At 37.9% G+C, this 24,295-nt stretch overlaps 1 protein-coding gene across 1 annotated transcript in view; it reads left to right on the forward strand.

Moving 5' to 3' along the window:
- LOC137237012 (uncharacterized) overlaps nucleotides 1–23,898 on the forward strand; it is a 156,851-nt gene extending 132,953 nt beyond the window's left edge. The window contains exons 2-4 of the mRNA XM_067760144.1: nucleotides 22,988–23,200; nucleotides 23,259–23,412; nucleotides 23,477–23,898. Coding sequence (XP_067616245.1) covers nucleotides 22,988–23,200; nucleotides 23,259–23,412; nucleotides 23,477–23,586 — 477 coding nt within the window. The 3' untranslated portion in view covers nucleotides 23,587–23,898. The remainder of the gene's footprint in view (nucleotides 1–22,987; nucleotides 23,201–23,258; nucleotides 23,413–23,476) is intronic.
- The last annotated feature ends 397 nt before the right edge of the window (nucleotides 23,899–24,295 follow it).

Below are 24,295 nucleotides of genomic sequence, written 5' to 3' on the forward strand. Positions count from 1 at the left end.
CCGTTTATAACAAAACGAACTTACAGAAAGGATCAGGTGGAAAAAATTCCGAGTGCATTCTCGTACCCGGTGCTCAGTTGAGACAATCCTTAGCGCCAAATGTGAGAATTGTTGCCAATTTCAAAATGGTTGGAAAGGCTTGGCTCTTGTGCATTGTTGCAGCCATTCACCTTTACTGTATAGCAAATCATGAACGTTTCTATGGTCATTATGAAGTTTAGTTTTTAACACATGTTACAACATGCTCAGAAAGTTATAATGTTTAGGTCCTATTAAGGTGGCAGACACACTATAGCAAACAACAATATTATATATTAAATAATTTATACCTCATTTAGTGGAAATTTATTACCGCAAAAAAAATTTAAAGCTGCGTCCGGTTCCGAGAAACGGGAGTGTCTGCTAGCTTAAGACTCAAGCCAGCAGACACTTCGTGGAAACACTACCTACGACTTCCGAACGACTTGGATAATTGATATTACATTTATTGGCAACTTAATACCGCAAAAAAAATGTAAAGCTGCGTCCGATTCCGAGAAACGGGAGTGTCTGCTAGCTTAAGACTCAATCCAGCAGAAACTTCGTGAAAACACGACCTACAGCTTCCGAACGACTTGGATAATTGATATTACATTTATTGGCAATTTAATACCGCAAAAAAAATTTAAAGCTGCGTCCGGTTCCGAGAAACGGGAGTGTCTGCTAGCTTAAAGCTGCAGACATTGGTGCTTTATCGGTAACCGTATCGGTAACCTTATAACAGCTGATTCGACCAACCTTATGGGAATCAATGCAATCTATTATTTGTGCCGCTAAAGTCGTAACCGTATCGTAGCCAACCAATTGGTTTTTGGTTTACCTTCGTAACGATAAACAGCTGATTACGTTAGGGATATGACTACAGCGATACGACATACGGCACCAATGACTCCCGCGTAAGATTCAAGCCAGCAGACAATTCGTGAAAACACGACCTACGACTTCCGAACGACTTGGATAATTGATATTACATTTATTAGCAATTTAAAAAAGCAAAAAAATTTAAAGCTGCGTCCGGTTCCGAGAAACGGGAGTGCCTGATAGCTTAAGACTCAAGCCAACAGACACTTCGTGAAAACACGACCTACGACTTCCGAGCGACTTGGATAATTGATATTACGTTTATTGGCAATTTAATACCACAAAAAAATTTAAATCTGCGTCCGGTTCCGAAAAACGGGAATGTCTGCTAGCTTAAGACTCAAGCCAGCAGACACTTCGTGAAAACACGACCTACAGCTTCCGAACGACTTGGATAATTGATATTACATTTATTGGCAATTTAATACCGCAAACAAAAATTTAAAGCTGCGTCCGGTTCCGAGAAACGGGAGTGTCTGCTAGCTTAAGACTCAAGCCAGCAGACACTTCGTGAAAACACGACCTACGACTTCCGAACGACTTGGATCATTGATATTACATTTATTGGCAATTTAATACCGCAAAAAAAATTTAAAGCTGCGTCCGGTTCCGAGAAACGGGAGTGTCTGCTAGCTTAAAGCTGCAGACATTGGTGCTTTATCGGTAACCGTATCGGTAACCTTATAACAACTGATTCCACCAACCTTATGGGAATCCATGCAATCGATTATTGGTGCCGCTAAGGTCGTTACCATATCGTAGCCAACCAATTGGTTTTTGGTTTCCCGTCGTAACGATAAACAGCTGATTACGTTAGGGATACGACTACAGCGATACGACATACGGCACCAATGACTCCCGCTTAAGACTCAAGCCAGCAGACATTGCGTGAAAACACGACCTACGACTTCCGAACGACTTGGATAATTGATATTACATTTATTGGCAATTTAATACCGCAAAAAAAATTAAAGCTGCGTCTGGTTTCGAGAAACGGGAGTGTCTGCTAGCTTAAGACTCAAGCTTAAGACTCAAGCCAGCAGACACTTCGTGAAAATACGACCTTCGACTTCCGAACGACTTGGATAATTAATATTACATCTATTGGCAATTTAATACCAAAAAAAAATTTAAAGCTGCGTCCGGTTCCGAGAAACGGAAGTGTCTGCTAGCTTAAGACTCCAGCCAGCAGACACTTCGTGAGAACACGACCTACGATTTCCGAACGACTTGGATAAATGATATTACATTTTTTTCTTTATTATACTGTTTCGGTCAATTTATAAATGATTGGTTTGCTAAAATGAGCATTTGTAGCCATAAATTGAAACAGGGTATATTTGTTGTTCCCGACGCGTTTCGACGTTTATCTTACGTCTTCTATTTAATGCTAGGTATATAAAATTAAATACATTAAACATTATACATTAGATTATCTAACAATAAACATGAAACTGACACATCATTTAACACTTATTTTGCTACTTACATTAATATTAACATTAACAATTATTTGGTTCAAGTACTAATACAATTTGTTGCACAACATTATTCACAAATTAAATGACATTTGTTTATTTTTTTAACATTCTCTTGCCTCTCTGCACAACAGCTGAGTAGACGCTGCTTATATTGTCAAAATCTTCTTTGAAGTTCACCGCGTTTTGTAATTGTTGTTGAATGCGTATACTTTCCAGCGTCAGCCTCGTTTTCTCTCTCCGTTCAATGTCTAAAATTTAAACATTTGAGAAATCCGCTACGTGATTGCTCTTTGTTAGGTGTTGTGCTAGCCCGGTCGACGTTTTTTTGTTTTCTGCATCTTTCTTATGTTCATTAATTCTTATACCTAGTTGCCGTTTTGTTGTACCGATGTAACATTTGGTACATTTTTCATTTTCGTTACCATTGCAAGTTATTTCGTAAACAATATCGGTTTGTTGTTCTTTTTTAATTGGGTCTTTTGTTCTAGTGAAAATTTTTTTGAGCGTGTTGTTTGGTTTATGCGCGTAATTAATGTTTTTGTTATTTATTATTTTATGTAATATTTCATTATCTGTAAGGCCCGGGATGTAAGTTACGCCGATATATTTCTTGTTCGTATTATCTTGTTATGTGTTGTTATCTTTTTGGTGAACTCAAAAAAATTTTCACTAGAACAAAAGACCCAATTAAAAAAGAAAAACAAACCGATGTTGTTTACGAAATAAATTGCAATGGTAACGAAAATGAAAAATGTAACAAATGTTACATCGGCACAACAAAACGGCAACTAGGTATAAGAATTAATGAACATAAGGAAGATGCAGAAATAAAAAAACGTCGACCGGGCAAGCACAACACCTAACAAAGAGCAATCACGTAGCGGATTTCTCAATTGTTAAAATTTTAGACATTGAACGGAGAGAGAAAACCAGGCTGACGCTGGAAAGTATACGCATTCAACAACAATTACAAAACGCGATGAACTTCAAAGAAGATTTTGACAATATAAGCAGCGTCTACTCAGCTGTTGTACAGAGATGCAAGAGAATGTTAAAAAAATAAACAAATGTCATTTAATGTTTGAATAATGTTGTGCAACAAATTGTATTAGTACTTGAACCAAATAATTATTAATGTTAATATTAATGTAAGTAGCAAAATAAGTGTTAAATGATGTGTCAATTTCATGTTTATTGTTAGATAATCTAATGTATAATGTTTAATGTATTTAATTTTATATACTTAACATCAAATAGATCCCCAAAGAACAAGACGTAAGATAAACGTCGAAACGCGTCGGGAACAACAAATATACCTGGTTTCAATTTATGGCCACAAATGCTCATTTTAGCAAACCAATGATATTACATTTATTGGCAATTTAATACCGCAAAAAAAATTTAAAGCTGCGTCCGGTTCCGAGAAACGGGAGTGTCTGCTAGCTTAAGACTCAAGCCAGCAGACACTTCGTGAAAACACGACCTACAGCTTCCGAACGACTTGGATAATTGATATTACATTTATTGGCAATTTAATACCGCAAACAAATTTAAAGCTGCGTCCGGTTAAAGCTGCAGACATTGGTGCTTTATCGGTAACCGTATCGGTAACCTTATAACAGCTGATTCGACCAACCTTATGGGAATCAATGCAATCGATTATTGGTGCCGCTAAGGTCGTAACCGTATCGTAGCCAACCAATTGGTTTTTGGTTTACCGTCGTAACGATAAACAGCTGATTACGTTAGGGATACGACTACAGCGATACGACATACGGCACCAATGACTCCCGCTTAAAACACAAGCCAGCAAGCACTTCGTGAAAACACGACCTACGACTTCCGAACGACTTGGATAATTGATATTACATTTATTGGCAATTTAATACCGCAAAAAAAATTTAAAGCTGCGTCCAGTTCCGAGAAACGGGAGCGTCTGCTAGCTTAAGACTCAAGCCAGCAGACACTTCATGAAAACACGACCTACAGTTTCCGAACGACTTGAATAATTGATATTACATTTATTGGCAATTTATTACCGCAAAAAAAATTTAAAGCTGCGTCCGGTTCCGAGAAACGGGAGTGTCTGCTAGCTTAAGACTCAAGCCAGCAGACGCTTCGTGAAAACACGACCTACGACTTCCGAACGACTTGGATAATTGATATTACATTTATTGGCAATTTAATACCGCAAAAAAAAAAAATATAAAGGTGCGTCCGGTTCCGAGAAACGGGAGTGTCTGCAAACTTAAGATTCAAGCCAGCAGACACTTCGTGAAAACTCGACCTACAGCTTCCGAACGACTTGGATAATTGATATTACATTTATTGGCAATTTAATACCGCAAAAAAAAATTTTAATCTGCGTCCGGTTCCCAGAAACGGGAGTATCTGCTAGCTTAAGACTCAAGCCAGCAGACACTTCGTGAAAACACGACCTACAGCTTCCGAACGACTTGGATAATTGATATTACATTTATTGGCAATTTAATACCGCAAAAAAAATTTTAAGCTGCGTCCGGTTCCGAGAAACGAGAGTGTCTGCTAGCTTAAGACTCAAGCCAGCAGGCACTTCGTGAAAACACGACCTACAGCTTCCGAACGACTTGAATAATTGATTTTACATTTATTGGCAATTTATTACCGTAAAAAGAATTTAAAGCTGCGTCCGGTTCCGAGAAACGGGACTGTCTGCTAACTTAAGACTCAAGCCAGCAGACACTTCGTGAAAACACTATCTACAGCTTCCTAGCGACTTGGATAATTTATATAACATTTATTGGCAATCTAATACCGCAAAAAAAAATTTAAGCTGTGCCCGGTTCCGAGAAACGGGAGTGTCTGCTAGCTTAAGACACAAGCCAGCAGACACTTCGTGAAAACACGACCTACGACTTCCGAACGACTTGAATAATTGATATTATATTTATTCACAATTTAATACCGCAAACAAAAATTTTAGGCTGCGTCCGGTTCCGAGAAACGGGAGTGTCTGCTAGCTTAAGACACAAGCTAGAGACACTTCGTGAAAATACGACCTACAGCTTCCGAACGACTTGGATAATTGATATTACATTTATTGGCAATTTAATACTGCAAAAAAAAAAAAAAATTAAAGCTGCGTCCGGTTCCGAGAAACGGGAGTGTCTGCTAGCTTAAGACTCAAGCCAGCAGACACTTCGTGAAAACACGACCTACAGCTTCCGAACGACTTGAATAATTGATATTACATTTATTAGCAATTTATTACCGCAAAAAAAAAAAAAATCTAAAGCTGCGTCCGGTTCCGAGAAACGGGAGTGTCTGCTAGCTTAAGACTTAAGCCAGCAGACAATTCGTGAAAACACGACCTACGACTTCCGAACGACTTTGGATAATTGATATTACATTTATTGGCAATTTAATACCGCAAAAAAAATTAGAGCTGCGTCTGGTTCCGAGAAACGGGAGTGTCTGCTAGCTTAAGACTCAAGCCAGCAGACACCTCGTGAAAACACGACCTTCGACTTCCGAACGACTTGGATAATTAATATTACATCTATTGGCAATTTAATACCGAAAAAAAATTTTAAGCTGCGTCCGGTTCCGAGAAACGGAAGTGTCTGCTAGCTTAAGACTCCAGCCAACAGACACTTCGTGAAAACACGACCTACGATTTCCGAACGACTTGGATAAATGATATTACATTTTTTTCTTTATTATACTGTTTCGGCCAATTTATAAATGATTGGTTTGCTAAAATGAGCATTTGTGGCCATAAATTGAAACAGGGTATATTTGTTGTTCCCGACGCGTTTCGACGTTTATCTTACGTCTTCTATTTAATGTTAGGTATATAAAATTAAATACATTAAACATTATACATTAGATTATCTAACAATAAACATGAAACTGACACATCATTTAACACTTATTTTGCTACTTATATTAATATTAACATTAACAATTATTTGGTTCAAGTACTAATACAATTATACCTAGTTGACGTTTTGTTGTACCGATGTAACATTTGGTACATTTTTCATTTTCGTTACCATTGCAAGTTATTTCGTAAACAATATGGGTTTGTTGTTCTTTTTTAATTGGGTCTTTTGTTCTAGTGAAAATTTTTTTGAGCGTGTTGTTTGGTTTATGCGCGTAATTAATGTTTTTGTTATTTATTATTTTATATAATATTTCATTATCTGTAAGGCCCGGGATGTAAGTTACGCCGATATATTTCTTGTTCGTATTATCTTGTTATGTGTTGTTATCTTTTTGGTGAACTCAAAAAAATTTTCACTAGAACAAAAGACCCAATTAAAAAAGAAAAACAAACCGATGTTGTTTACGAAATAAATTGCAATGGTAACGAAAATGAAAAATGTAACAAATGTTACATCGGCACAACAAAACGGCAACTAGGTATAAGAATTAATGAACATAAGGAAGATGCAGAAATAAAAAAACGTCGACCGGGCTAGCACAACACCTAACAAAGAGCAATCACGTAGCGGATTTCTCAATTGTTAAAATTTTAGACATTGAACGGAGAGAGAAAACCAGGCTGACGCTGGAAAGTATACGCATTCAACAACAATTACAAAACGCGATGAACTTCAAAGAAGATTTTGACAATATAAGCAGCGTCTACTCAGCTGTTGTACAGAGATGCAAGAGAATGTTAAAAAAATAAACAAATGTCATTTAATGTTTGAATAATGTTGTGCAACAAATTGTGTTAGTACTTGAACCAAATAATTATTAATGTTAATATTAATGTAAGTAGCAAAATAAGTGTTAAATGATGTGTCAATTTCATGTTTATTGTTAGATAATCTAATGTATAATGTTTAATGTATTTAATTTTATATACTTAACATCAAATAGATCCCCAAAGAACAAGACGTAAGATAAACGTCGAAACGCGTCGGGAACAACAAATATACCTGGTTTCAATTTATGGCCACAAATGCTCATTTTAGCAAACCAATGATATTACATTTATTGGCAATTTAATACCGCAAAAAAAATTTAAAGCTGCGTCCGGTTCCGAGAAACGGGAGTGTCTGCTAGCTTAAGACTCAAGCCAGCAGACACTTCGTGAAAACACGACCTACAGCTTCCGAACGACTTGGATAATTGATATTACATTTATTGGCAATTTAATACCGCAAACAAATTTAAAGCTGCGTCCGGTTCCGAGAAACGGGAGTGTCTGCTAGCTTAAGACTCAAGCCAGCAGACTCTTCGTGAAAACACGACCTACAGCTTCCGAACGACTTGGATAATTGATATTACATTTATTGGCAATTTAATACCGCAAAAAAAAATTTAAAGCTGCGTCCGGTTCCGAGAAACGGGGTGTCTGCTAGCTTAAAGCTGCAGATATTGGTGCTTTATCGGTAACCGTATCGGTAACCTTATAACAGCTGATTCGACCAACCTTATGGGAATCAATGCAATCGATTATTGGTGCCGCTAAGGTCGTAACCGTATCGTAGCCAACCAATTGGTTTTTGGTTTACCGTCGTAACGATAAACAGCTGATTACGTTAGGGATACGACTACAGCGATACGACATACGGCACCAATGACTCCCGCTTAAGACACAAGCCAGCAGACACTTCGTGAAAACGCGACCTACGACTTCCGAACGACTTGGATAATTGATATTACATTTATTGGCAATTTAATACCGCAAAAAAAATTTAAAGCTGCGTCCAGTTCCGAGAAACGGGAGCGTCTGCTAGCTTAAGACTCAAGCCAGCAGACACTTCGTGAAAACACGACCTACAGCTTCCGAAGGACTTGAATAATTGATATTACATTTATTGGCAATTTATTACCGCAAAAAAAAATTTAAAGCTGCGTCCGGTTCCGAGAAACGGGAGTGTCTGCTAGCTTAAGATTCAAGCCAGCAGACACTTCGTGAAAACTCGACCTACAGCTTCCGAACGACTTGGATAATTGATATTACATTTATTGGCAATTTAATACCGCAAAAAAAGATTTAAATCTGCGTCCGGTTCCCAGAAACGGGAGTGTCTGCTAGCTTAAGACTCAAGCCAGAAGACACTTCGTGAAAACACGACCTACAGCTTCCGAGCGACTTGGATAATTGATATTACATTTATTGGCAATTTAATACCGCAAAAAAATTTTAAGCTGCGTCCGGTTCCGAGAAACGAGAGTGTCTGCTAGCTTAAGACTCAAGCCAGCAGGCACTTCGTGAAAACACGACCTACAGCTTCCAAACGACTTGAATAATTGATTTTACATTTATTGGCAATTTATTACCGAAAAAAAATTTAAAGCTGCGTCCGGTTCCGAGAAACGGGAGTGTCTGCTAGCTTAAGACTCAGGCCAGCAGACACTTCGTGAAAACACTATCTACAGCTTGCTAGCGACTTGGATAATTGATATAACATTTATTGGCAAATTAATACCGCAAAAAAAAATTTAAGCTGTGTCCGGTTCCGAGAAACGGGAGTGTCTGCTAGCTTAAGACGCAAGCCAGCAGACACTTCGTGAAAACACGACCAACGACTTCCGAACGACTTGGATAATTGATATTATATTTATTCACAATTTAATACCGCAAAAAAAATTTTAGGCTGCGTCCGGTTCCGAGAAACGGGAGTGTCTGCTAGCTTAAGACACAAGCCAGAGACACTTCGTGAAAATACGACCTACAGCTTCCGAACGACTTGGATAATTAATATTACATTTATTGGCAATTTAATACTGCAAAAAAAAAAAATTAAAACTGCGTCCGGTTCCGAGAAACGGGAGTGTCTGCTAGCTTAAGACTCAAGCCAGCAGACACTTCGTGAAAACACGACCTACAGCTTCCTAACGACTTGGATAATTGATATTACGTTTATTGGCAATTTAGTACCGCAAAAAAAAATTTTAAGCTGCGTCCGGTTCCGAGAAACGGGAGTGTCTGCTAGCTTAAGACTCAAGCCAGCAGACACTTCGTGAAAACACGACCTACAGCTTCCGAACGACTTGAATAATTGATATTACATTTATTAGCAATTTATTACCGCAAAAAAAAAAATTTAAAGCTGCGTCAGGTTCCGAGAAACGGAAGTGTCTGCTAGCTTAAGACTCAAGCCAGCAGACACTTCGTGAAAACACGACCTACGACTTCCGAACGACTTTGGATAATTGATATTACATTTATTGGCAATTTAATACTGCAAAAAAAAAAAAAAAATTAAAGCTGCGTCCGGTTCCGAGAAACGGGAGTGTCTGCTAGCTTAAGACTCAAGCCAGCAGACACTTCGTGAAAACACGACCTACAGCTTCCGAACGACTTGAATAATTGATATTACATTTATTGGCAATTTATTACCGAAAAAAAATTTAAAGCTGCGTCCGGTTCCGAGAAACGGGAGTGTCTGCTAGCTTAAGACTCAAGCCAGCAGACACTTCGTGAAAACACGACCTACGACTTCCGAACGACTTTGGATAATTGATATTACATTTATTGGCAATTTAATACCGCAAAAAAAAATTAAAGCTGCGTCTGGTTCCGAGAAACGGGAGTGTCTGCTAGCTTAAGACTCAAGCCAGCAGACACTTCGTGAAAACACGACCTTCGACTTCCGAACGACTTGGATAATTAATATTACATCTATTGGCACTTTAATACCGAAAAAAATTTAAAACTGCGTCCGGCTCCGAGAAACGGAAGTGCCTGCTAGCTTAAGACTCAAGCCAGCAGACACGTCGTGATAACATGACGTACAGCTCCCTAACGGCTACAATAATTTATATCTTATTGATTGCCTAAATGTTTCGTTGTCCTGAAAAATATTTTCACTATACCAAAAGGAAAAATTTAATTTTATATTTTGCCGACCCTAATAAACATAAATTATAACTTTCGAAAATCAGTGAGTTGCATGTTACTGATTACTCAAAACTTAGCAACACTTATCTTGACTTAGAAGTCTGTTGAATTTTGATTTTCTAAGTAAGTTCTAAGTGACGTTTACATTTTGAGATGCCATTTGTTTGTTTCCATTTCATTTTGACATTTTGCCATACAAATTGACATTTATTGATTATGATGCCAGATTGTATGCGCTAAGTGGTGGTGCTAAATTGCCAAGTTTACGCCAAGTCAAGTCAAGTCTATGCTAAGTATCAGTAATGGGCCCTTAAGTCTGAAGCCAGCAGACGCTTCGCGAAAACACGTATGAACATACCTACATACATATGTACACATGTACAATGTACATGTTAGCGCGCATACAATGATTTAAGTAATGCGTAAATTTAGTTGCATCAATATGTTGATTGTTTTTGCGTTGATGATGTTTGCAACTATAACGGTTTATAAAATACATGTCAGTCTTCTTTCTTGATTTTACTCAACTAACTTGAATTTACTCAACTTTTTACGAAAATCTTTTATGTGCTGTTTGGCTAGTTTTGAGGTCTTGTACAGGTTACAAAAGTTTTTGTGATTTTTTCTAATCATATCATTTGAAAACACTCTTAAGGTATTGAGACCTTAATTACGAATTTATGTTATTAGCCGTGTTTTTTTTTTACACGCGTATACGTTTCGTTTGCGCGTGAAATAAAACGCCTATCCTCGCTTAGATAATGCTTAGGAGACCCATCTAGCGGCTGTGGTTAACCAACTAGCTACAGCAACAGGGCGTACCGAAAAGCGGAGACACAACGCTCTGATGGCCATAGGACATAACATATAGCTGAATCAGTTGCGATGAATTGTGGACACACATAGAATACACATAATTAGTGCAGAGGGTGAAACAAAGACACATATTTCAGTTACATCTGAGTATAATGCATATTGAAATTTAGTAGGACAAAATTTATGCGCAGCAATTTCAGAGATGTATTTAAAGCTTGTCGCTTAGCAGTTCATATAAAGTTTAAGCGTAAACGGATATACGCGTGTTAAAAAACACGGCTATTATTATATTGTTTTAGTTATGGCTATGTGAATTCATCCTTTATCATTTCAATACACTTTTTAAGTGTCAAATAACTATTTACACAATTTCGTCACAGAACACAACTTCAAATGGCCATGACTTTTGGAAAAAAATTGTAATTAAAATCTCAATATATTAAAGAGTGTTTATAAATGATATGATTAGAGAAAAAAATCATAAAGATTGTTTGTAGCTTGTATAAGACCTTAAAACTAGGAGGGAAATCCGTTTTTCGGGTACCACTTAGGGTGGAGTAATAGGACCAAACTTTGGTGAGGGTTTTATTTTTAAATCAATTAGAAACATTTGAGAGGATAGAATTTGGACAACATTATTTCTTCGAACCACCCTAATATGCACTTTTTCATATGTACCCGTTAGCGTAGAAATCCTGGGCGCATGCCATTTGAAACATATCGAAATACAAACTTCTCTCTGATTTTCGAAAAATAGTAGAGCGAGATGTATTTTAGAAACCGTTATAGTAGCAAACGTATCAGTTTGTGCTAACCCAAACACAATCAACATATTCATGTAACTAAATTTACTCATTACTCAAATCATTTGTAGTAAGTATGCTCGCTAGCATGAATGTATGTTCCAGCGTTGCACTCGCGAAATTTTTTTTGTTCCAAAAGTGTATCATTCCTGAAGAAATGTATCAATTCGTTTTAATAGATTGATACATAGCTTTTGAGTCATTTCATCTGAATTTAAATAATGTGTGAAACAAAATTCTGAAATTAATAATATTTAAAACAAAACATCACCGCACTATTTTGGCTAAACGGATCACACAACTGAATTTTATAAAATTTTACCAACGCTCAGTTTTAAATAAATGTCGCTTTTATAAAGGTTTTTCTATTTAACATATCGAAACGCGTTTATTTAAACGTTGTTATTGTTTATAGGTTTTTTAACAAACACTACTTATTTCAACAAAATAAAAATGTATACATTTTAGATTTTTTGTATCTTTGTACCCAATCATTAAAAATGTATTCATATGTATACAATTGTATCCAAACGGCAACCCTGGCATGCACATTGTACATATCTGTTTTCATATGTACGCACTAGGGTAGATCTCCTGCTATTAGAAAATATTGTTTAGGACAACGAAAAATTTAGCCTGTCAAAATAGCAGGTTTTAATTTTAATGTTAAGAGGTGCATCATGTGAATCTAGTTTTCTCTTACATATTACATGGGAATTTTTATTCGATCTGTTCCTACGCTTTAATGACGTTTACTTAAATGGTCCGGTCTTATAGCGTTTTCTTTTCTGGCAAAAGTGTTATGATTTTTGTACGCGGCGCAAGAGTTGTAATATATTTTGTTCTAGTCTAAAAAGCAGGTAACGCCTCTACGGGGTATTTCGTTCTTTTGGGTAATTTTTGCCTGCTCGCAACGCAAAAGCGCTACACTTTTACCCTGCAAAAAATGGCGGTGTGACAGTACAACCCTGCTAAACCAGCTGATCGTGGCAATTTATTTTCATAGCTTCACAAATTTATAGCGACGAAAATGGAAATGAAGGAAACAATTCTGTGTGCGTTTTTGAAAATCAGCTAATACACGGGGTAGCCATGTATGTTCTTTGCATGCACTATAAATGTTGAAAATTTTCTGGGGTAGGTGCTTGAAACTCTCACTTTGTCGTACTCAAATTTAATTGGTTTCAACACTGCATAACCAGAATTCTTCTTAAGAGCCTAAGTCAATGGTTCAAAGTTTAGGTAAAATATGCAGATCTTTGCATTTGGGGTTGTCATTCAACCCAGAATATCTTTCAAACGATTCGTCTTAGTGAAAAATCTCTTTAGACCTTTTTTGTAGATCGTCCAATTTTTTATACGAATGGGTATTGCTCATCATTTAAGACCCGGTCGTTAAAGCGCAGGTACACTTCAAATAAAAAATCAAAACCTTCCCATATAATTTTGTATAGATTTGTAAAATCGCGGTGAGGCACTTCTTAACCTAAAAATTAAAAGCTGAAATTTTTAAGGACCATCTTTTTCGTTGTCCTCAACAATATTTTTACTGTACCAAAAAAAATTTTACTTTTTGTATCTGGCCCATCCTAAAGAACATAAATTATGAAATACATTTTGCTCTTCTATACTCTTCATATAAAACGCTTAGATAATGTTAAGGAGGTCCATCTAGCGGCAATTATTGAAGACTCGCAGCAGTGGTAAATAACTTGCTACAAAACGGGTTGTTCTGAATAGCGGAGGCACGCACCTCTGTTAGTCATAGTGTATAACCTACAGCTGAATCGGTTACGATTAATAGTGGACACACACCCTTTTTCGGTCATAGAAGTCGAGAATGACGCAGAGATAAAACGGAGAGACACATTTCAGTTGCAACTGAGTATAATGCATACCGAAATTTGGTAGTACTAATTTAGGCGCAAAAATTTCATAATAGATAAAATTACACCTTAAGCAGTCCATATAATGTTTGGGTACACATGTATGTATAAAAACAGGTATAGTGTGAAAATCATACCATTTAGAATTTCACTGCTATTTTTGTGTTCACAACTGTACATACATACATGTTAGCGCGCATACTTGTTACTACTGTTGCCAATTTGGTCTCTTCCAACCCGATTTGGTCCGTTGGTTCCTTTTTCCAATTTTGGTCCTTTTTAGGAAGTAGCCACGATTTTGGTACTTTTCTTTCCTTTTCCCTGAGGGAAAAATTCAAAATACTGCTCACAAAATTTGCCACACACTCGTTAACCCACATATAATTTTCAATTTACTTCAGTGGAATTCTTAACATAAAAATTGTTCAGTCAACAAAATGTAACAGAACAGTGACATTTCACCAACGATATAATTTAGGCGAGGCATTAAAAAGAGATGTGTTGGATCCTTGGGCAAACACATTGTCATTAACTTTGGTGAAAGACATAGGCTTATCCTAGAAATATGGAAAAGTTATACCTAAATAATTAACGTACTATTTGTATACTTTTAATATTTCTTTTCTATTTATTAATTTACATTCAGCTCATGGTATCTATTTTTTGTAGGAAAGCAAGGAAAAATCGTAAATTTTTTACATTTTACAACGAAACGACACTCTAGTAAATTACCGAATTGTTTGTATAACAATAAATTAAAAGAAAAATTTCGCCCTTTTTTGAAATTTGGTCCTTTTTTCGATGAATTTTGGTCCCAAATGAAAACATGATATGGCAACCGTGCTTACTACAAATGATTTAAGTAATGCGTAAATTTAGTTGCATAAATACATTGATTGTAAATACCTATGTTAACACAAAAGGAAACGTTTGCTACTATAACGGTTTATAAAATGCATCTCGCTCTTCTTTCTTTCGAAAATCAGAGAAAACCCTACAAGACGCGCGAGCAGGAAGCTGATGTGTTCACCAACACATTCACACAAAAGTATGGCAATTATTAATACATACAAACTTTGTTAAGGCATTTTGCTAATTGTTTATCGAAGGAGAAAAAGCTCTTTGACGATAACGTTAAAATGTATAAAAAACTTGAGAATTCCTCTCAAGATAAAGTTCAAAGTGTTGCTAATTCTTTGGAAAGTGTTGCTAATCCTTTGGAAAGTGAGGCTAATCCTTTGAGTAGTGAGATTTTCCAAAGTCAGTGTTTACCAGTTGAGAGTGTTCGAAGTTATAGTGATGAAAGCGTTGTTGTTGTTGTTGTAGCAATGCTCGCCCCACATAATAGCCGCGACCGATCACAAATTGTCATCAATATCCTCTAACGGGTGTCCGAGGAAACTTGCCGTTTCAACAGGGGTGGACCATAAGGAAAGGGGTGTTAGAGGCGTTGGTTCCACATTACAATTAAAGAGATGGTTGCTATCATTGACACATTGCAAGCGGGGCATACATTTTGCATGTCGGGGTTGATTCTGGATAGGTAAGAGTTTAACCTGGCACAGTATCCAGAACGAAGTTGAGCAAGAGTGACACGCGTTTCCCTGGAGAGTATTCGTTCCTCTTCCGCGAGTTTTGGATACTTTTCTTTAAGTACTGGATTCACCGGGCAATTCCCGGCATAAAGGTCCGGCGCCTATTTATGGACTTCACCAAGGACCTGCTTGTGTTTTTTCGCTTCATACGGCTGGGTTCTCAGGTGCCGTATTTCCTCAAAATGCTTACGGAGATGACTCCTTAAGCGCCTAGGCGGTGCTGGTTCATCAATCAGATGTCTGTTGGGATGCCCAGGTTTCTGGGTATTCGACAGGAACTGTTTGGTCAGCATCTCATTTCTCTCCCTGATGGGGAGTATTCTCGCCTAATTATGCAGATGGTGTTCCGGGGACATAAGAAGACAGCCCGTGCCGATTCTGAGAGCAGTATTTTGGCAGGCCTGTAGTTTCTTCCAGTGGGTAATTTGTAGGCTTGGCGACCATATGGGTGACGCGTAGCACGTAATCGGCTGGCTAATTGCTTTGTATGTAGTCATGAGCGTTCCTTTATCTTTTCCCCTGGTACTGCCAGCGAGGGATTTGAGGATTTTGTTACGGCTATGAATTCTCTGAACAAGCTTTTGGGGTGTAGGACAGTCGGTAGCGTAGTGCAATCGACGTGGATGTTCAAAATGGTCGACATTTGGGACGTCCATGTTGTAAATAAGGTCGCGGAAGATTTAGTCGGTGATAATGCCAGGTTTCGCGAGGCGAAAAAACTGGAGAGATCAGGGAGGTAGCCGTTTATTTTATTGCATAGCGCATCGATCTTTGGGCCTGGGCCTGTGGCCATTATTGTGCAGTCATCGGCGTAGGAAACAATTGTGACTCCTTCCGGTGGTGAAGGTAGCTTAGATATGTAGAAATTAAACAAAAGTGGGGATAGGACACCACCCTGTGGCACCCCTTGTTTAATTCTCCTTGGTTCTGATTTTCGTTTCTAAATTGCACCGATGCCTGCCGACCACCCAGATAATTTGCGGTCCACCTTTTAAGACATGGGGAAGGGTAGATCCTTCCAGGTCTTGCAGTAACGAGCCATGGTTGACCGTATCAAAAGCTTTTGATAGGTCTAGCGCTACGAGTACTGTTCTATGGTGGGGGTATGGATTTAAACCGCAATTTATCTGGGTGCTAATGGCATTTAGCGCGGTGGTAGTGCTATGGAGTTTTCTGACGCCATGTTGATGAGGGGCTAGCTGCAAATTTGCTTGGAAATAAGGGAGCAAAATGGCTTCAAGCGTCTTTGCCACTGGCGATAGGAGAGATATCGGACGATACGACTCACCTATGTTAGCTGGTTTCCCAGGCTTTAGTATCGGGACCACCTTGGCCATTTTCCATTTTTCGGGTATAACAAAGGTGGAAAGAGACAGGTTGAAGACATGCGCTAGATATTTGAAACCCTCTTTCCCTAGGCTTTTAAGCATCGGCATGGCTATGCCGTCTGGGCCCACTGCTTTGGATGGTTTAGCGCGACCAATGGCATACTCAACCTCTTTGGCGGTGATGGTGATTGGTGACGCGCTGAATTTGTGTTTATGTGCGTGTCTGTTGGCTCTCCGTCTATCTTTGTTGACCGTAGGATGCATTATATATTGTCGGCAGAAAGCGCTCGCAAATTTTGTCGCATCCGACAGCTCTTTGCCGCCAAAGGCGATGGAAACTTTGTCTTTGTGCTTAGTCGGATTCGATAGGGACTTTACGGTGGACCAAAGTTTACCCACACCGGTAGAGAGGTTACAACCTCTTAGGTGCTCCTCCCATTTCGCCCGCTTGTGTTCGTCCACAAGCAATCTGATGCGTTGGTTTATATCCCTTATTTGGGGGTCGCCTGGATCAAGCTGTCTTATAAGGTCACGTTCTCTCGCTAGGTTTGCGGCCTCCGCCGGGAATTGGGGCCGGATTTCGGGAATTCTCCCGGCGGGAATGAAACGTGTCGAGGCGGATTCAATGACTTTACGGAAGGCACGCTCCCCTTGGCGGGCATCAGTCGGGATAGGGAGGGCAGCAAAGCGGTTATCTGTAAAAGATTTATATTCTTCCCACTTTCCTTTTTTGAAGTTTATGAAAGTGCTTTTTAAAGTGACGATGAAGTCGGCGGTACGCTCGAGCGAAATAAGTGTGGGCAGGTGGTCGGATGCCAATGTTACCATCGGCTGCCAGTTGACGCAGTTTACGATTTCTGCACTCACGATTGAGATATCTGGCGAGCTGTGACAGCTTCCTACCATACGTGTGGGGGCGTCTCCGTTTATTGTGCAGAACGTCGTTTCTTCTATTTGATCCGCCAGCATCTCACCCTTACTGTCCGCCCGCAAGTTTGAATGCCATAGATCATGATGGGCATTGAAATCGCCGAAGATAATGCTATGCGTAGAAGAGTGTTTAGGTGCCCAAAGTTATTATGTAGAAGAGGGTGCAGGTACGGATCTGAACGACTTGCTAAGAAGTTGGGCCATAGATTTTAAAGTTTCTCATAATATTATAGACGGACTTCTTCAGGCACTCCAAAAGGGCGGGATAAAGGATGTGCCGTTGTGTGCCAAAACTCTTTTAGACACCTTTCGAGAAAAATTCAGTGTAGAATCTAAGCCAAATGGTGAATTTTTGTACTTTGGTATACAAGGCCACCTAGTTTCTAAACAATTTTCATATTTGGAGGCGCAACAAGAGGATTTAGTTGATGTGGGAGTCGATGGCCTGAAACTATTTAACAGTTCAAATCGAGTTTTATAGCCTATTCTTGGAGCACTAGTACATTTTCCTAGTGTTGATCCTTTTGTTATAGCTAGTTTCTCTGGTTTTAAAAAGCCTGAAAATATTAATGATTTTATGGCTAAGGTGGCTTCTGAGGCAAAATCTCTGTGAGAAAACGGTATTGCTGTCGATCCCAATAAAGTGTTGTCAATATTTGATGTACGTGTGTTCATTTGCAACTCCCCAGCTAGGGCGTTTGTTAGTGGTGTTATGTGATTTAATGCCAAACATGGATGCCCCAGGTGTTATCTAGGGGGTGAATGGGATGGGAAAGTATATTTACCCACAACGTCTGGTATGCCCAGGACGGATATAAGTTTTGAGAAAAGAGATCAAGTGTCTCAACACAGTCCTCAATTCAGGCAACAGAAACCCGTTTTAGAAGATACCGGCTTTAAAATGGTTTCTCAGTTTCCACTAGACTGTATGCATTTGGTAGATTTAGGTGTCGTAAAAAGGTTTTTAAAAAATTTGAATAGCAATGCAAATATCCGAAAGATAATTAAAAATATTAAATTTTTTTCGAATTACTTTCCGTCTGAATTCTGTCGTACTGCGAGAAGTTTAGATGAAGTTAGTCGGTGGAAAGCAACGGAATTCAGACAGTTTTTGTTGTAGCGATAAGGTTGCTCTCCGAACGCTTTGGGGAGTGTTATCGATGTGATGGTCTTTTGCGGATACAGATCCGGTACGCTCCGGTAACACAGCACCATTATGGTGCTAGCCCCACCATCTCGGGAACAATTTATATGGCCACATTAAACCTTCAGGCCATCCCTCCCTCCCCACCCCAAATTCCTTGAGAAGCTTGAGGTCGCCAGATCCTCGTCTGTTAGTGAAAGAGGATTCGACGCGCATAGGTGATGTTGACAATTGGGTTTGGAGAAGCTGTATATTGCGCTGACAGCCTGAAGAATTGCGATACACAGCCCCTTGAATCTGGTATTTTAGTCGCCTCTTATGACAGGCATACCTACGGCGGGTATACTTTGACCCCCTAACCCGCTGGGGAATTCAGACAGTTCCTGCTATACACTGGCATTTTTTGTTTTAAAAGACTGCATTAGTAGTGAGTTGTACTCCCTTTTCCTACTACTACATACCGGCATTCAACTTCTTTCAAGTGAAAGGTTGTTTAGATCTGAGGCTGATATTGCCCAAGATATATTAGAGCATTTCGTCACGCAGTTCAGTGTAATGTTTGGGAAGGAAAGCGTTCATTTCAACATTCATGGTTTATTACACTTGTCAGAATGTGTCAAAAATCTTGGTTCTTTAGATTCCTTTTCTGCATACCGGTTTGAAAATTGTATGCAATTTTTAAAAAAGCCACACTCTAGGTAATAAAAAAATATCTGCTGACTACATTAAATACGTAATGATTTGGGTGGGTGGCTTGGAATCACGTCCATTCCAACTTTCCACTCTTATCACCAGCTCCAGTAACTTTGGGCGGGTGGCTTGGAATCACGTCCTTTCAAACCTCCCACACATCGCAGCCCTACTTGTTATGTGTCAAATATACATCAGCTGCTCGAAATCACGTCTTATCACCAGCTCCAGTAACTTTGGGCGGGTGGCTTAAGATCACGTCCTTTCCAACTTCCCACACATCGCAGCCCTACTGGTTATGTGTCAAATATACATCAGCTGCTCGAAATCACGTCCATTCCCACAGCATTAATAATCAATTCCCGTTGCTCGGCATCACAGTCCATCCCGACAACTGATTTAATAATGTATATACATATTTTATAATATAATCTTGTTCAATTTGTATGCTTCTGTAATTTATCTGTAATCCGTACTATATTTAGTCTGATTAATTGTTAAATTTATAGACTAATAAATAAATAAATATGAAAGAAAATAAGTTTGCGTTTTCTTCATTTTTATGAAGCTTTCACGATTTTTAGATTAAGGTACCATTAATCGATCATATTGGAGATGGTTTTGGATATGGGTATGGTTACGACTATGGCGTTAGGGTTAAGGAAGTTTAATTAGCCCTTTAGTTGGTACATAAAGTTAGCTGAAGCTTTTTTGAGAGATAGCAAATAGAAAATTATGTCAAAAAGCTGTAACAAACTTTTAGTTCTTAACTAAGTTTGACTATGAATACGCCCCATTGTTTTGTATCAGATATGAAACGTATATTATTCTTTTTATAGATGTGTTGAGAGTTTTGATGGAGATTAAAACCATTAAAATAATTAATAATTATTAAATTTAAATAATAAAAATAATTAATGTAAATTATAAAAATAAAAATTACCAAAATGATCAATAATTCTTAAATTTTTGATTTTGTATACAATCGAAATTTTGTTAAAAATTAAACATTTTGAAATTATTTATTTCATAAATTATAAATTAATTTTAAAAATAATATATAAGATGGATTATTTGTAAGATGGATCAAATTGAACAGAATGTAAGAAGTAGGGTAATAGGAGACGGAGGAAAAATAGCATTAAAATTCACAATGACTTTGTATTTAACTAGATTTTATAATATTCATGCAAAGTCCTTTTTGTATTCTTTAAAATTAGGAACGTACACTCAGTTATAATCAAAGCGTACTACAGAAAATGGTGGAGGAAATAAAGCAAGATGTATTGTTTTTACTTAATTAATTTTACTTTTCGCTTCAATAATTCTCTAATGACTTAGGCTTTTTTGTGTATATACTGTGACGCATATTAGCAACACTAAGGCTTACTATTATCTCAGACGATTCCAGAGTACGAACGGAAAAGTTATGAAGCATTGATGGCCGCTGTCGAGAGACGTTATGGAAGCGAGCATAGAAAAGAGATATACCAAATTGAGTTAAAAAATTCAGAGCTTTATAAATGGAACACGGGATGTCGGAACGAAACGAGCTACGCATGCGAACCCAAAGCCAAAATTTGCTGAAACGGTATCCCATGCACTGACCCAGGAAACTGCTTCACTTTTGAGTAAGCCAGCGTACAAAGCCCATCGTGTGGAAGTAGAAAAGCCAGATTGGGTGGACAAAATTTTGGAAGCACTGAAGGGATCACAACAGAATGGGTGATATCTGTGTCGCAAATTGGAAGGAAATCAAGCAGTCTTACCGTCAGAGGGAATGTGAATGGCAAAGAACATGTACTGACTCTAGATACGGGCGCTTCTCATTCCCTGATTCGATCTGATTTGGCCAACAGGAGAGTTGGGAGCAAGGTTGCGTACGGTCACTGGCGAGTATAACCAAGTCCGGGGAGAAGTGATCTGTGAAGTCTTAATTGGGAAGGTCATGGTTCTACACAAATTCGTTATGGCGGAGATTGTTAATGAAGTCATATTGGAAGTGGACTTCTTAGTTGACCGTGACATCAAGATCGATATGCAGAGAAGGGTTATGCGTTATAAGAACCAGGATGTGCCACTTAACTTCAGTTTGGAGAAAGGGTTCAGCAGTAAACGAGTACTGGTAATACTCGGTACTCAACAAAGACCACGAAAGTCAAAGGTAAAGGTTGATGCATCGAATGGACCAAATAAAGCAAAATCAAAAGTACGTGCTAGAGAAACACTGGCATTGACAAAACCAAATGGATGCACAAAAACGAAGGAAAGAATTTCCCAGAATGAATGCGAGGGTAGTTTCAAGCTAGGGCGCACTACTGTTGTGAAACGTGGGAACGATACTTATTATGCGAAGCCAATCCGTCAAGCGCAAGCTCTACGGAGTAATTCATTAGCCAAACAACAGAGTGTGAGGGAACCAATCAGGATAATAAGTACTAGGATGAAACACAGGTACGACAAGAACAATAATTCGGAAGGTTTCCGGGAGGGATATTTGGTACTGCTATACAACCGTCACCGGCGGAAAGGTGTTCCATCAAAATTTTGGTGTAGTAGGGAAGGCCCGTACAAAGTTGTGAAGAAGATCAGTGATACCATCTACCGCATACAAATCATTGAGAAACCACGAATTAGAAGGGCGGTTCATTTGGAGATGCTAGCGGCGTTTAGATCAGGAAATTTGTCTGATCGGGACGATCAGACTTAGGTGGAGGGCAGTGTTACGAATAATAATAACACTAAGGCATACTATCAGCTCTAAGCCGATACTAAGCAGTAACTTGTATCTACATAAACAAATCATCTACACATATGTACATAAAAGTAGCGGGGAGATATGCACAAACACATGTATATATCTGAGATGCTCACAAAAGTATGCAATCATCGGTCGAAGTATCACTCACATATACACGCGCATATGAGAAGCCATAAACGTGCATCTGTAGTTTATAGCTGGTAAACAAGTAGTAAATTCTAGAAGGAGAAACGCCTAGAAGTATGCGAACGAGGAAACCGAAGAATATAAAAGCAGCACCAGCTGAGGCATTGGGAATCAGTTTGATTTAAGCACGCTATTGGTTGTGAAGTGTTATTGTGAAGTACTTTCAAATAGTCCATTTTTGCACTATTGAATATTGGAGTTATTTATTCAACAGTTTAGTGATTTGAACGTTAGCAGGAGATTGGAAAAAGCGGAATTTCCCTAAATTCGTTACAATACTAATCTTTGCTATGCAAACAGAGAATATTAGTTTCATTCGTCTAACGATATATTATTATCTTAAATATACAGCCCAATTCTCAATCTTTCACCGGGGGGATTTCTCCCGTTCTCCATAAAAAATTTGCCATCCTCAACCATTTTGGTATGGAGAACGGGAAAAATCTCACCGGAAAAAAGATTGAGAATTGGGCTGATAACGATGAGAAAGGTACCGACCATATCTCAACCAAACTACTTTGTTGCTAAAGCTCACAGCTGAGTATATAATATTTTTTAACACCGATTTTCAAATCTTTTCTTGTTAGTATATATACTTTAACAATAAACCTTTATTTTAAACAGGCAATACCGAAGAGTGAAGTTTTGGCGCAACAGCACTTAATGCGAGAGTGCAAGGTGACGCTGAAGAAGGTGGAAAGCTCTGTGTGCAAAATTTCTGAGGAAGTCAGAGACAAGTACATGGATGAAGTTGCCAGCGCATTGCCTTTCCAGAATGTATTAGAGGTTCTAAGGGTGGAAGAAAGATTGAACTTAGAGGAGTATGCTGTAGCAATGGTAATTTGACTCAAAAAGTTCTCTTTTACCATAATTTAATTTCGCTTTCATATTTCAGAAGCCTCATCTGTTCAAAATTAAGGGCATTTCAGAGGACATACCCCGAGCAAAGGAAATTTTTAGTGACACGTTGATGGAAGTGTACAACTGGGCGGGGGCAGCTGGAAAGAAAAGTCTCGAAAAGCTTTCCTTGATCGTGACATTTCTTCGCGGTAAGACATTATAAAGAGAGATGTATAAACTGTATCCCTATATTGATTTTTGCTACGTTATTAGATGTATTCATACACCAAGGATATGCATCGTTTGAAAAAGGAATAAGAAAGGCGGTTGAACTCAGCCATCAAAGGGTGCACAAAGGAAATTCGCCAAAAAGCAAAAATTAGATACGGTACAGACAAGCCCACCAGCGCAATGAATTTTTTCCTCTTTACGTTTTACATTTAAGTTGTAGTTTTTGAATTTTCGGTTTATTATTTGTTTTTGATTTTTTTAGTTTGCGGAATATTTTTAAGTTAATTAGTTACTTTTTTTAAGTTAGGCTAATGTAATATATAAATGAAGTTTTTAAGTTTTCGTTATATTTTTAAGTTAATCCGTTACTTTTTTAAGTTAGATAATGTGATACTTAAATGAAATTTTTTAAGCTTTCGAAATATTTTTTAATCTAGTTCCAATGTTTAATTGAATTTTTTATATAGTTTTTGTCATAACTACCTGAGGCAAAAAGGACAAATAACTAATAAATAAAAGCCTTTTTGACAAAACATGTTGTGAAGAAAATTTTAAGAAATGAAATTTTAATTAATAATGAACACATAAAGAAAACCAATCTGATATATATGTAAATAGTTTAAGTTAAAATTAAAAACGCAATTTATGTTTTATTTAAAGAAATGAAATTTTTTTGAATACTGAATCCATAAAAAAAAGTAATGAGATATACATTTAAATAAGTAAAAGTTATAATAAATAATGCAATATATATATATTTTTTAAAGTTTTTTTATCATAAGTACCTGAGAATGAAAAGACAAATTATTGTTAGCTTTTTAAAGAAATGAAATTTTAATGAATAAATAGAGAAAGGCAATA

Source organism: Eurosta solidaginis, chromosome 1 (assembly GCF_040869045.1).
Source record: "Eurosta solidaginis isolate ZX-2024a chromosome 1, ASM4086904v1, whole genome shotgun sequence".
NCBI classification, from domain to species: Eukaryota; Metazoa; Arthropoda; class Insecta; order Diptera; family Tephritidae; genus Eurosta; species Eurosta solidaginis.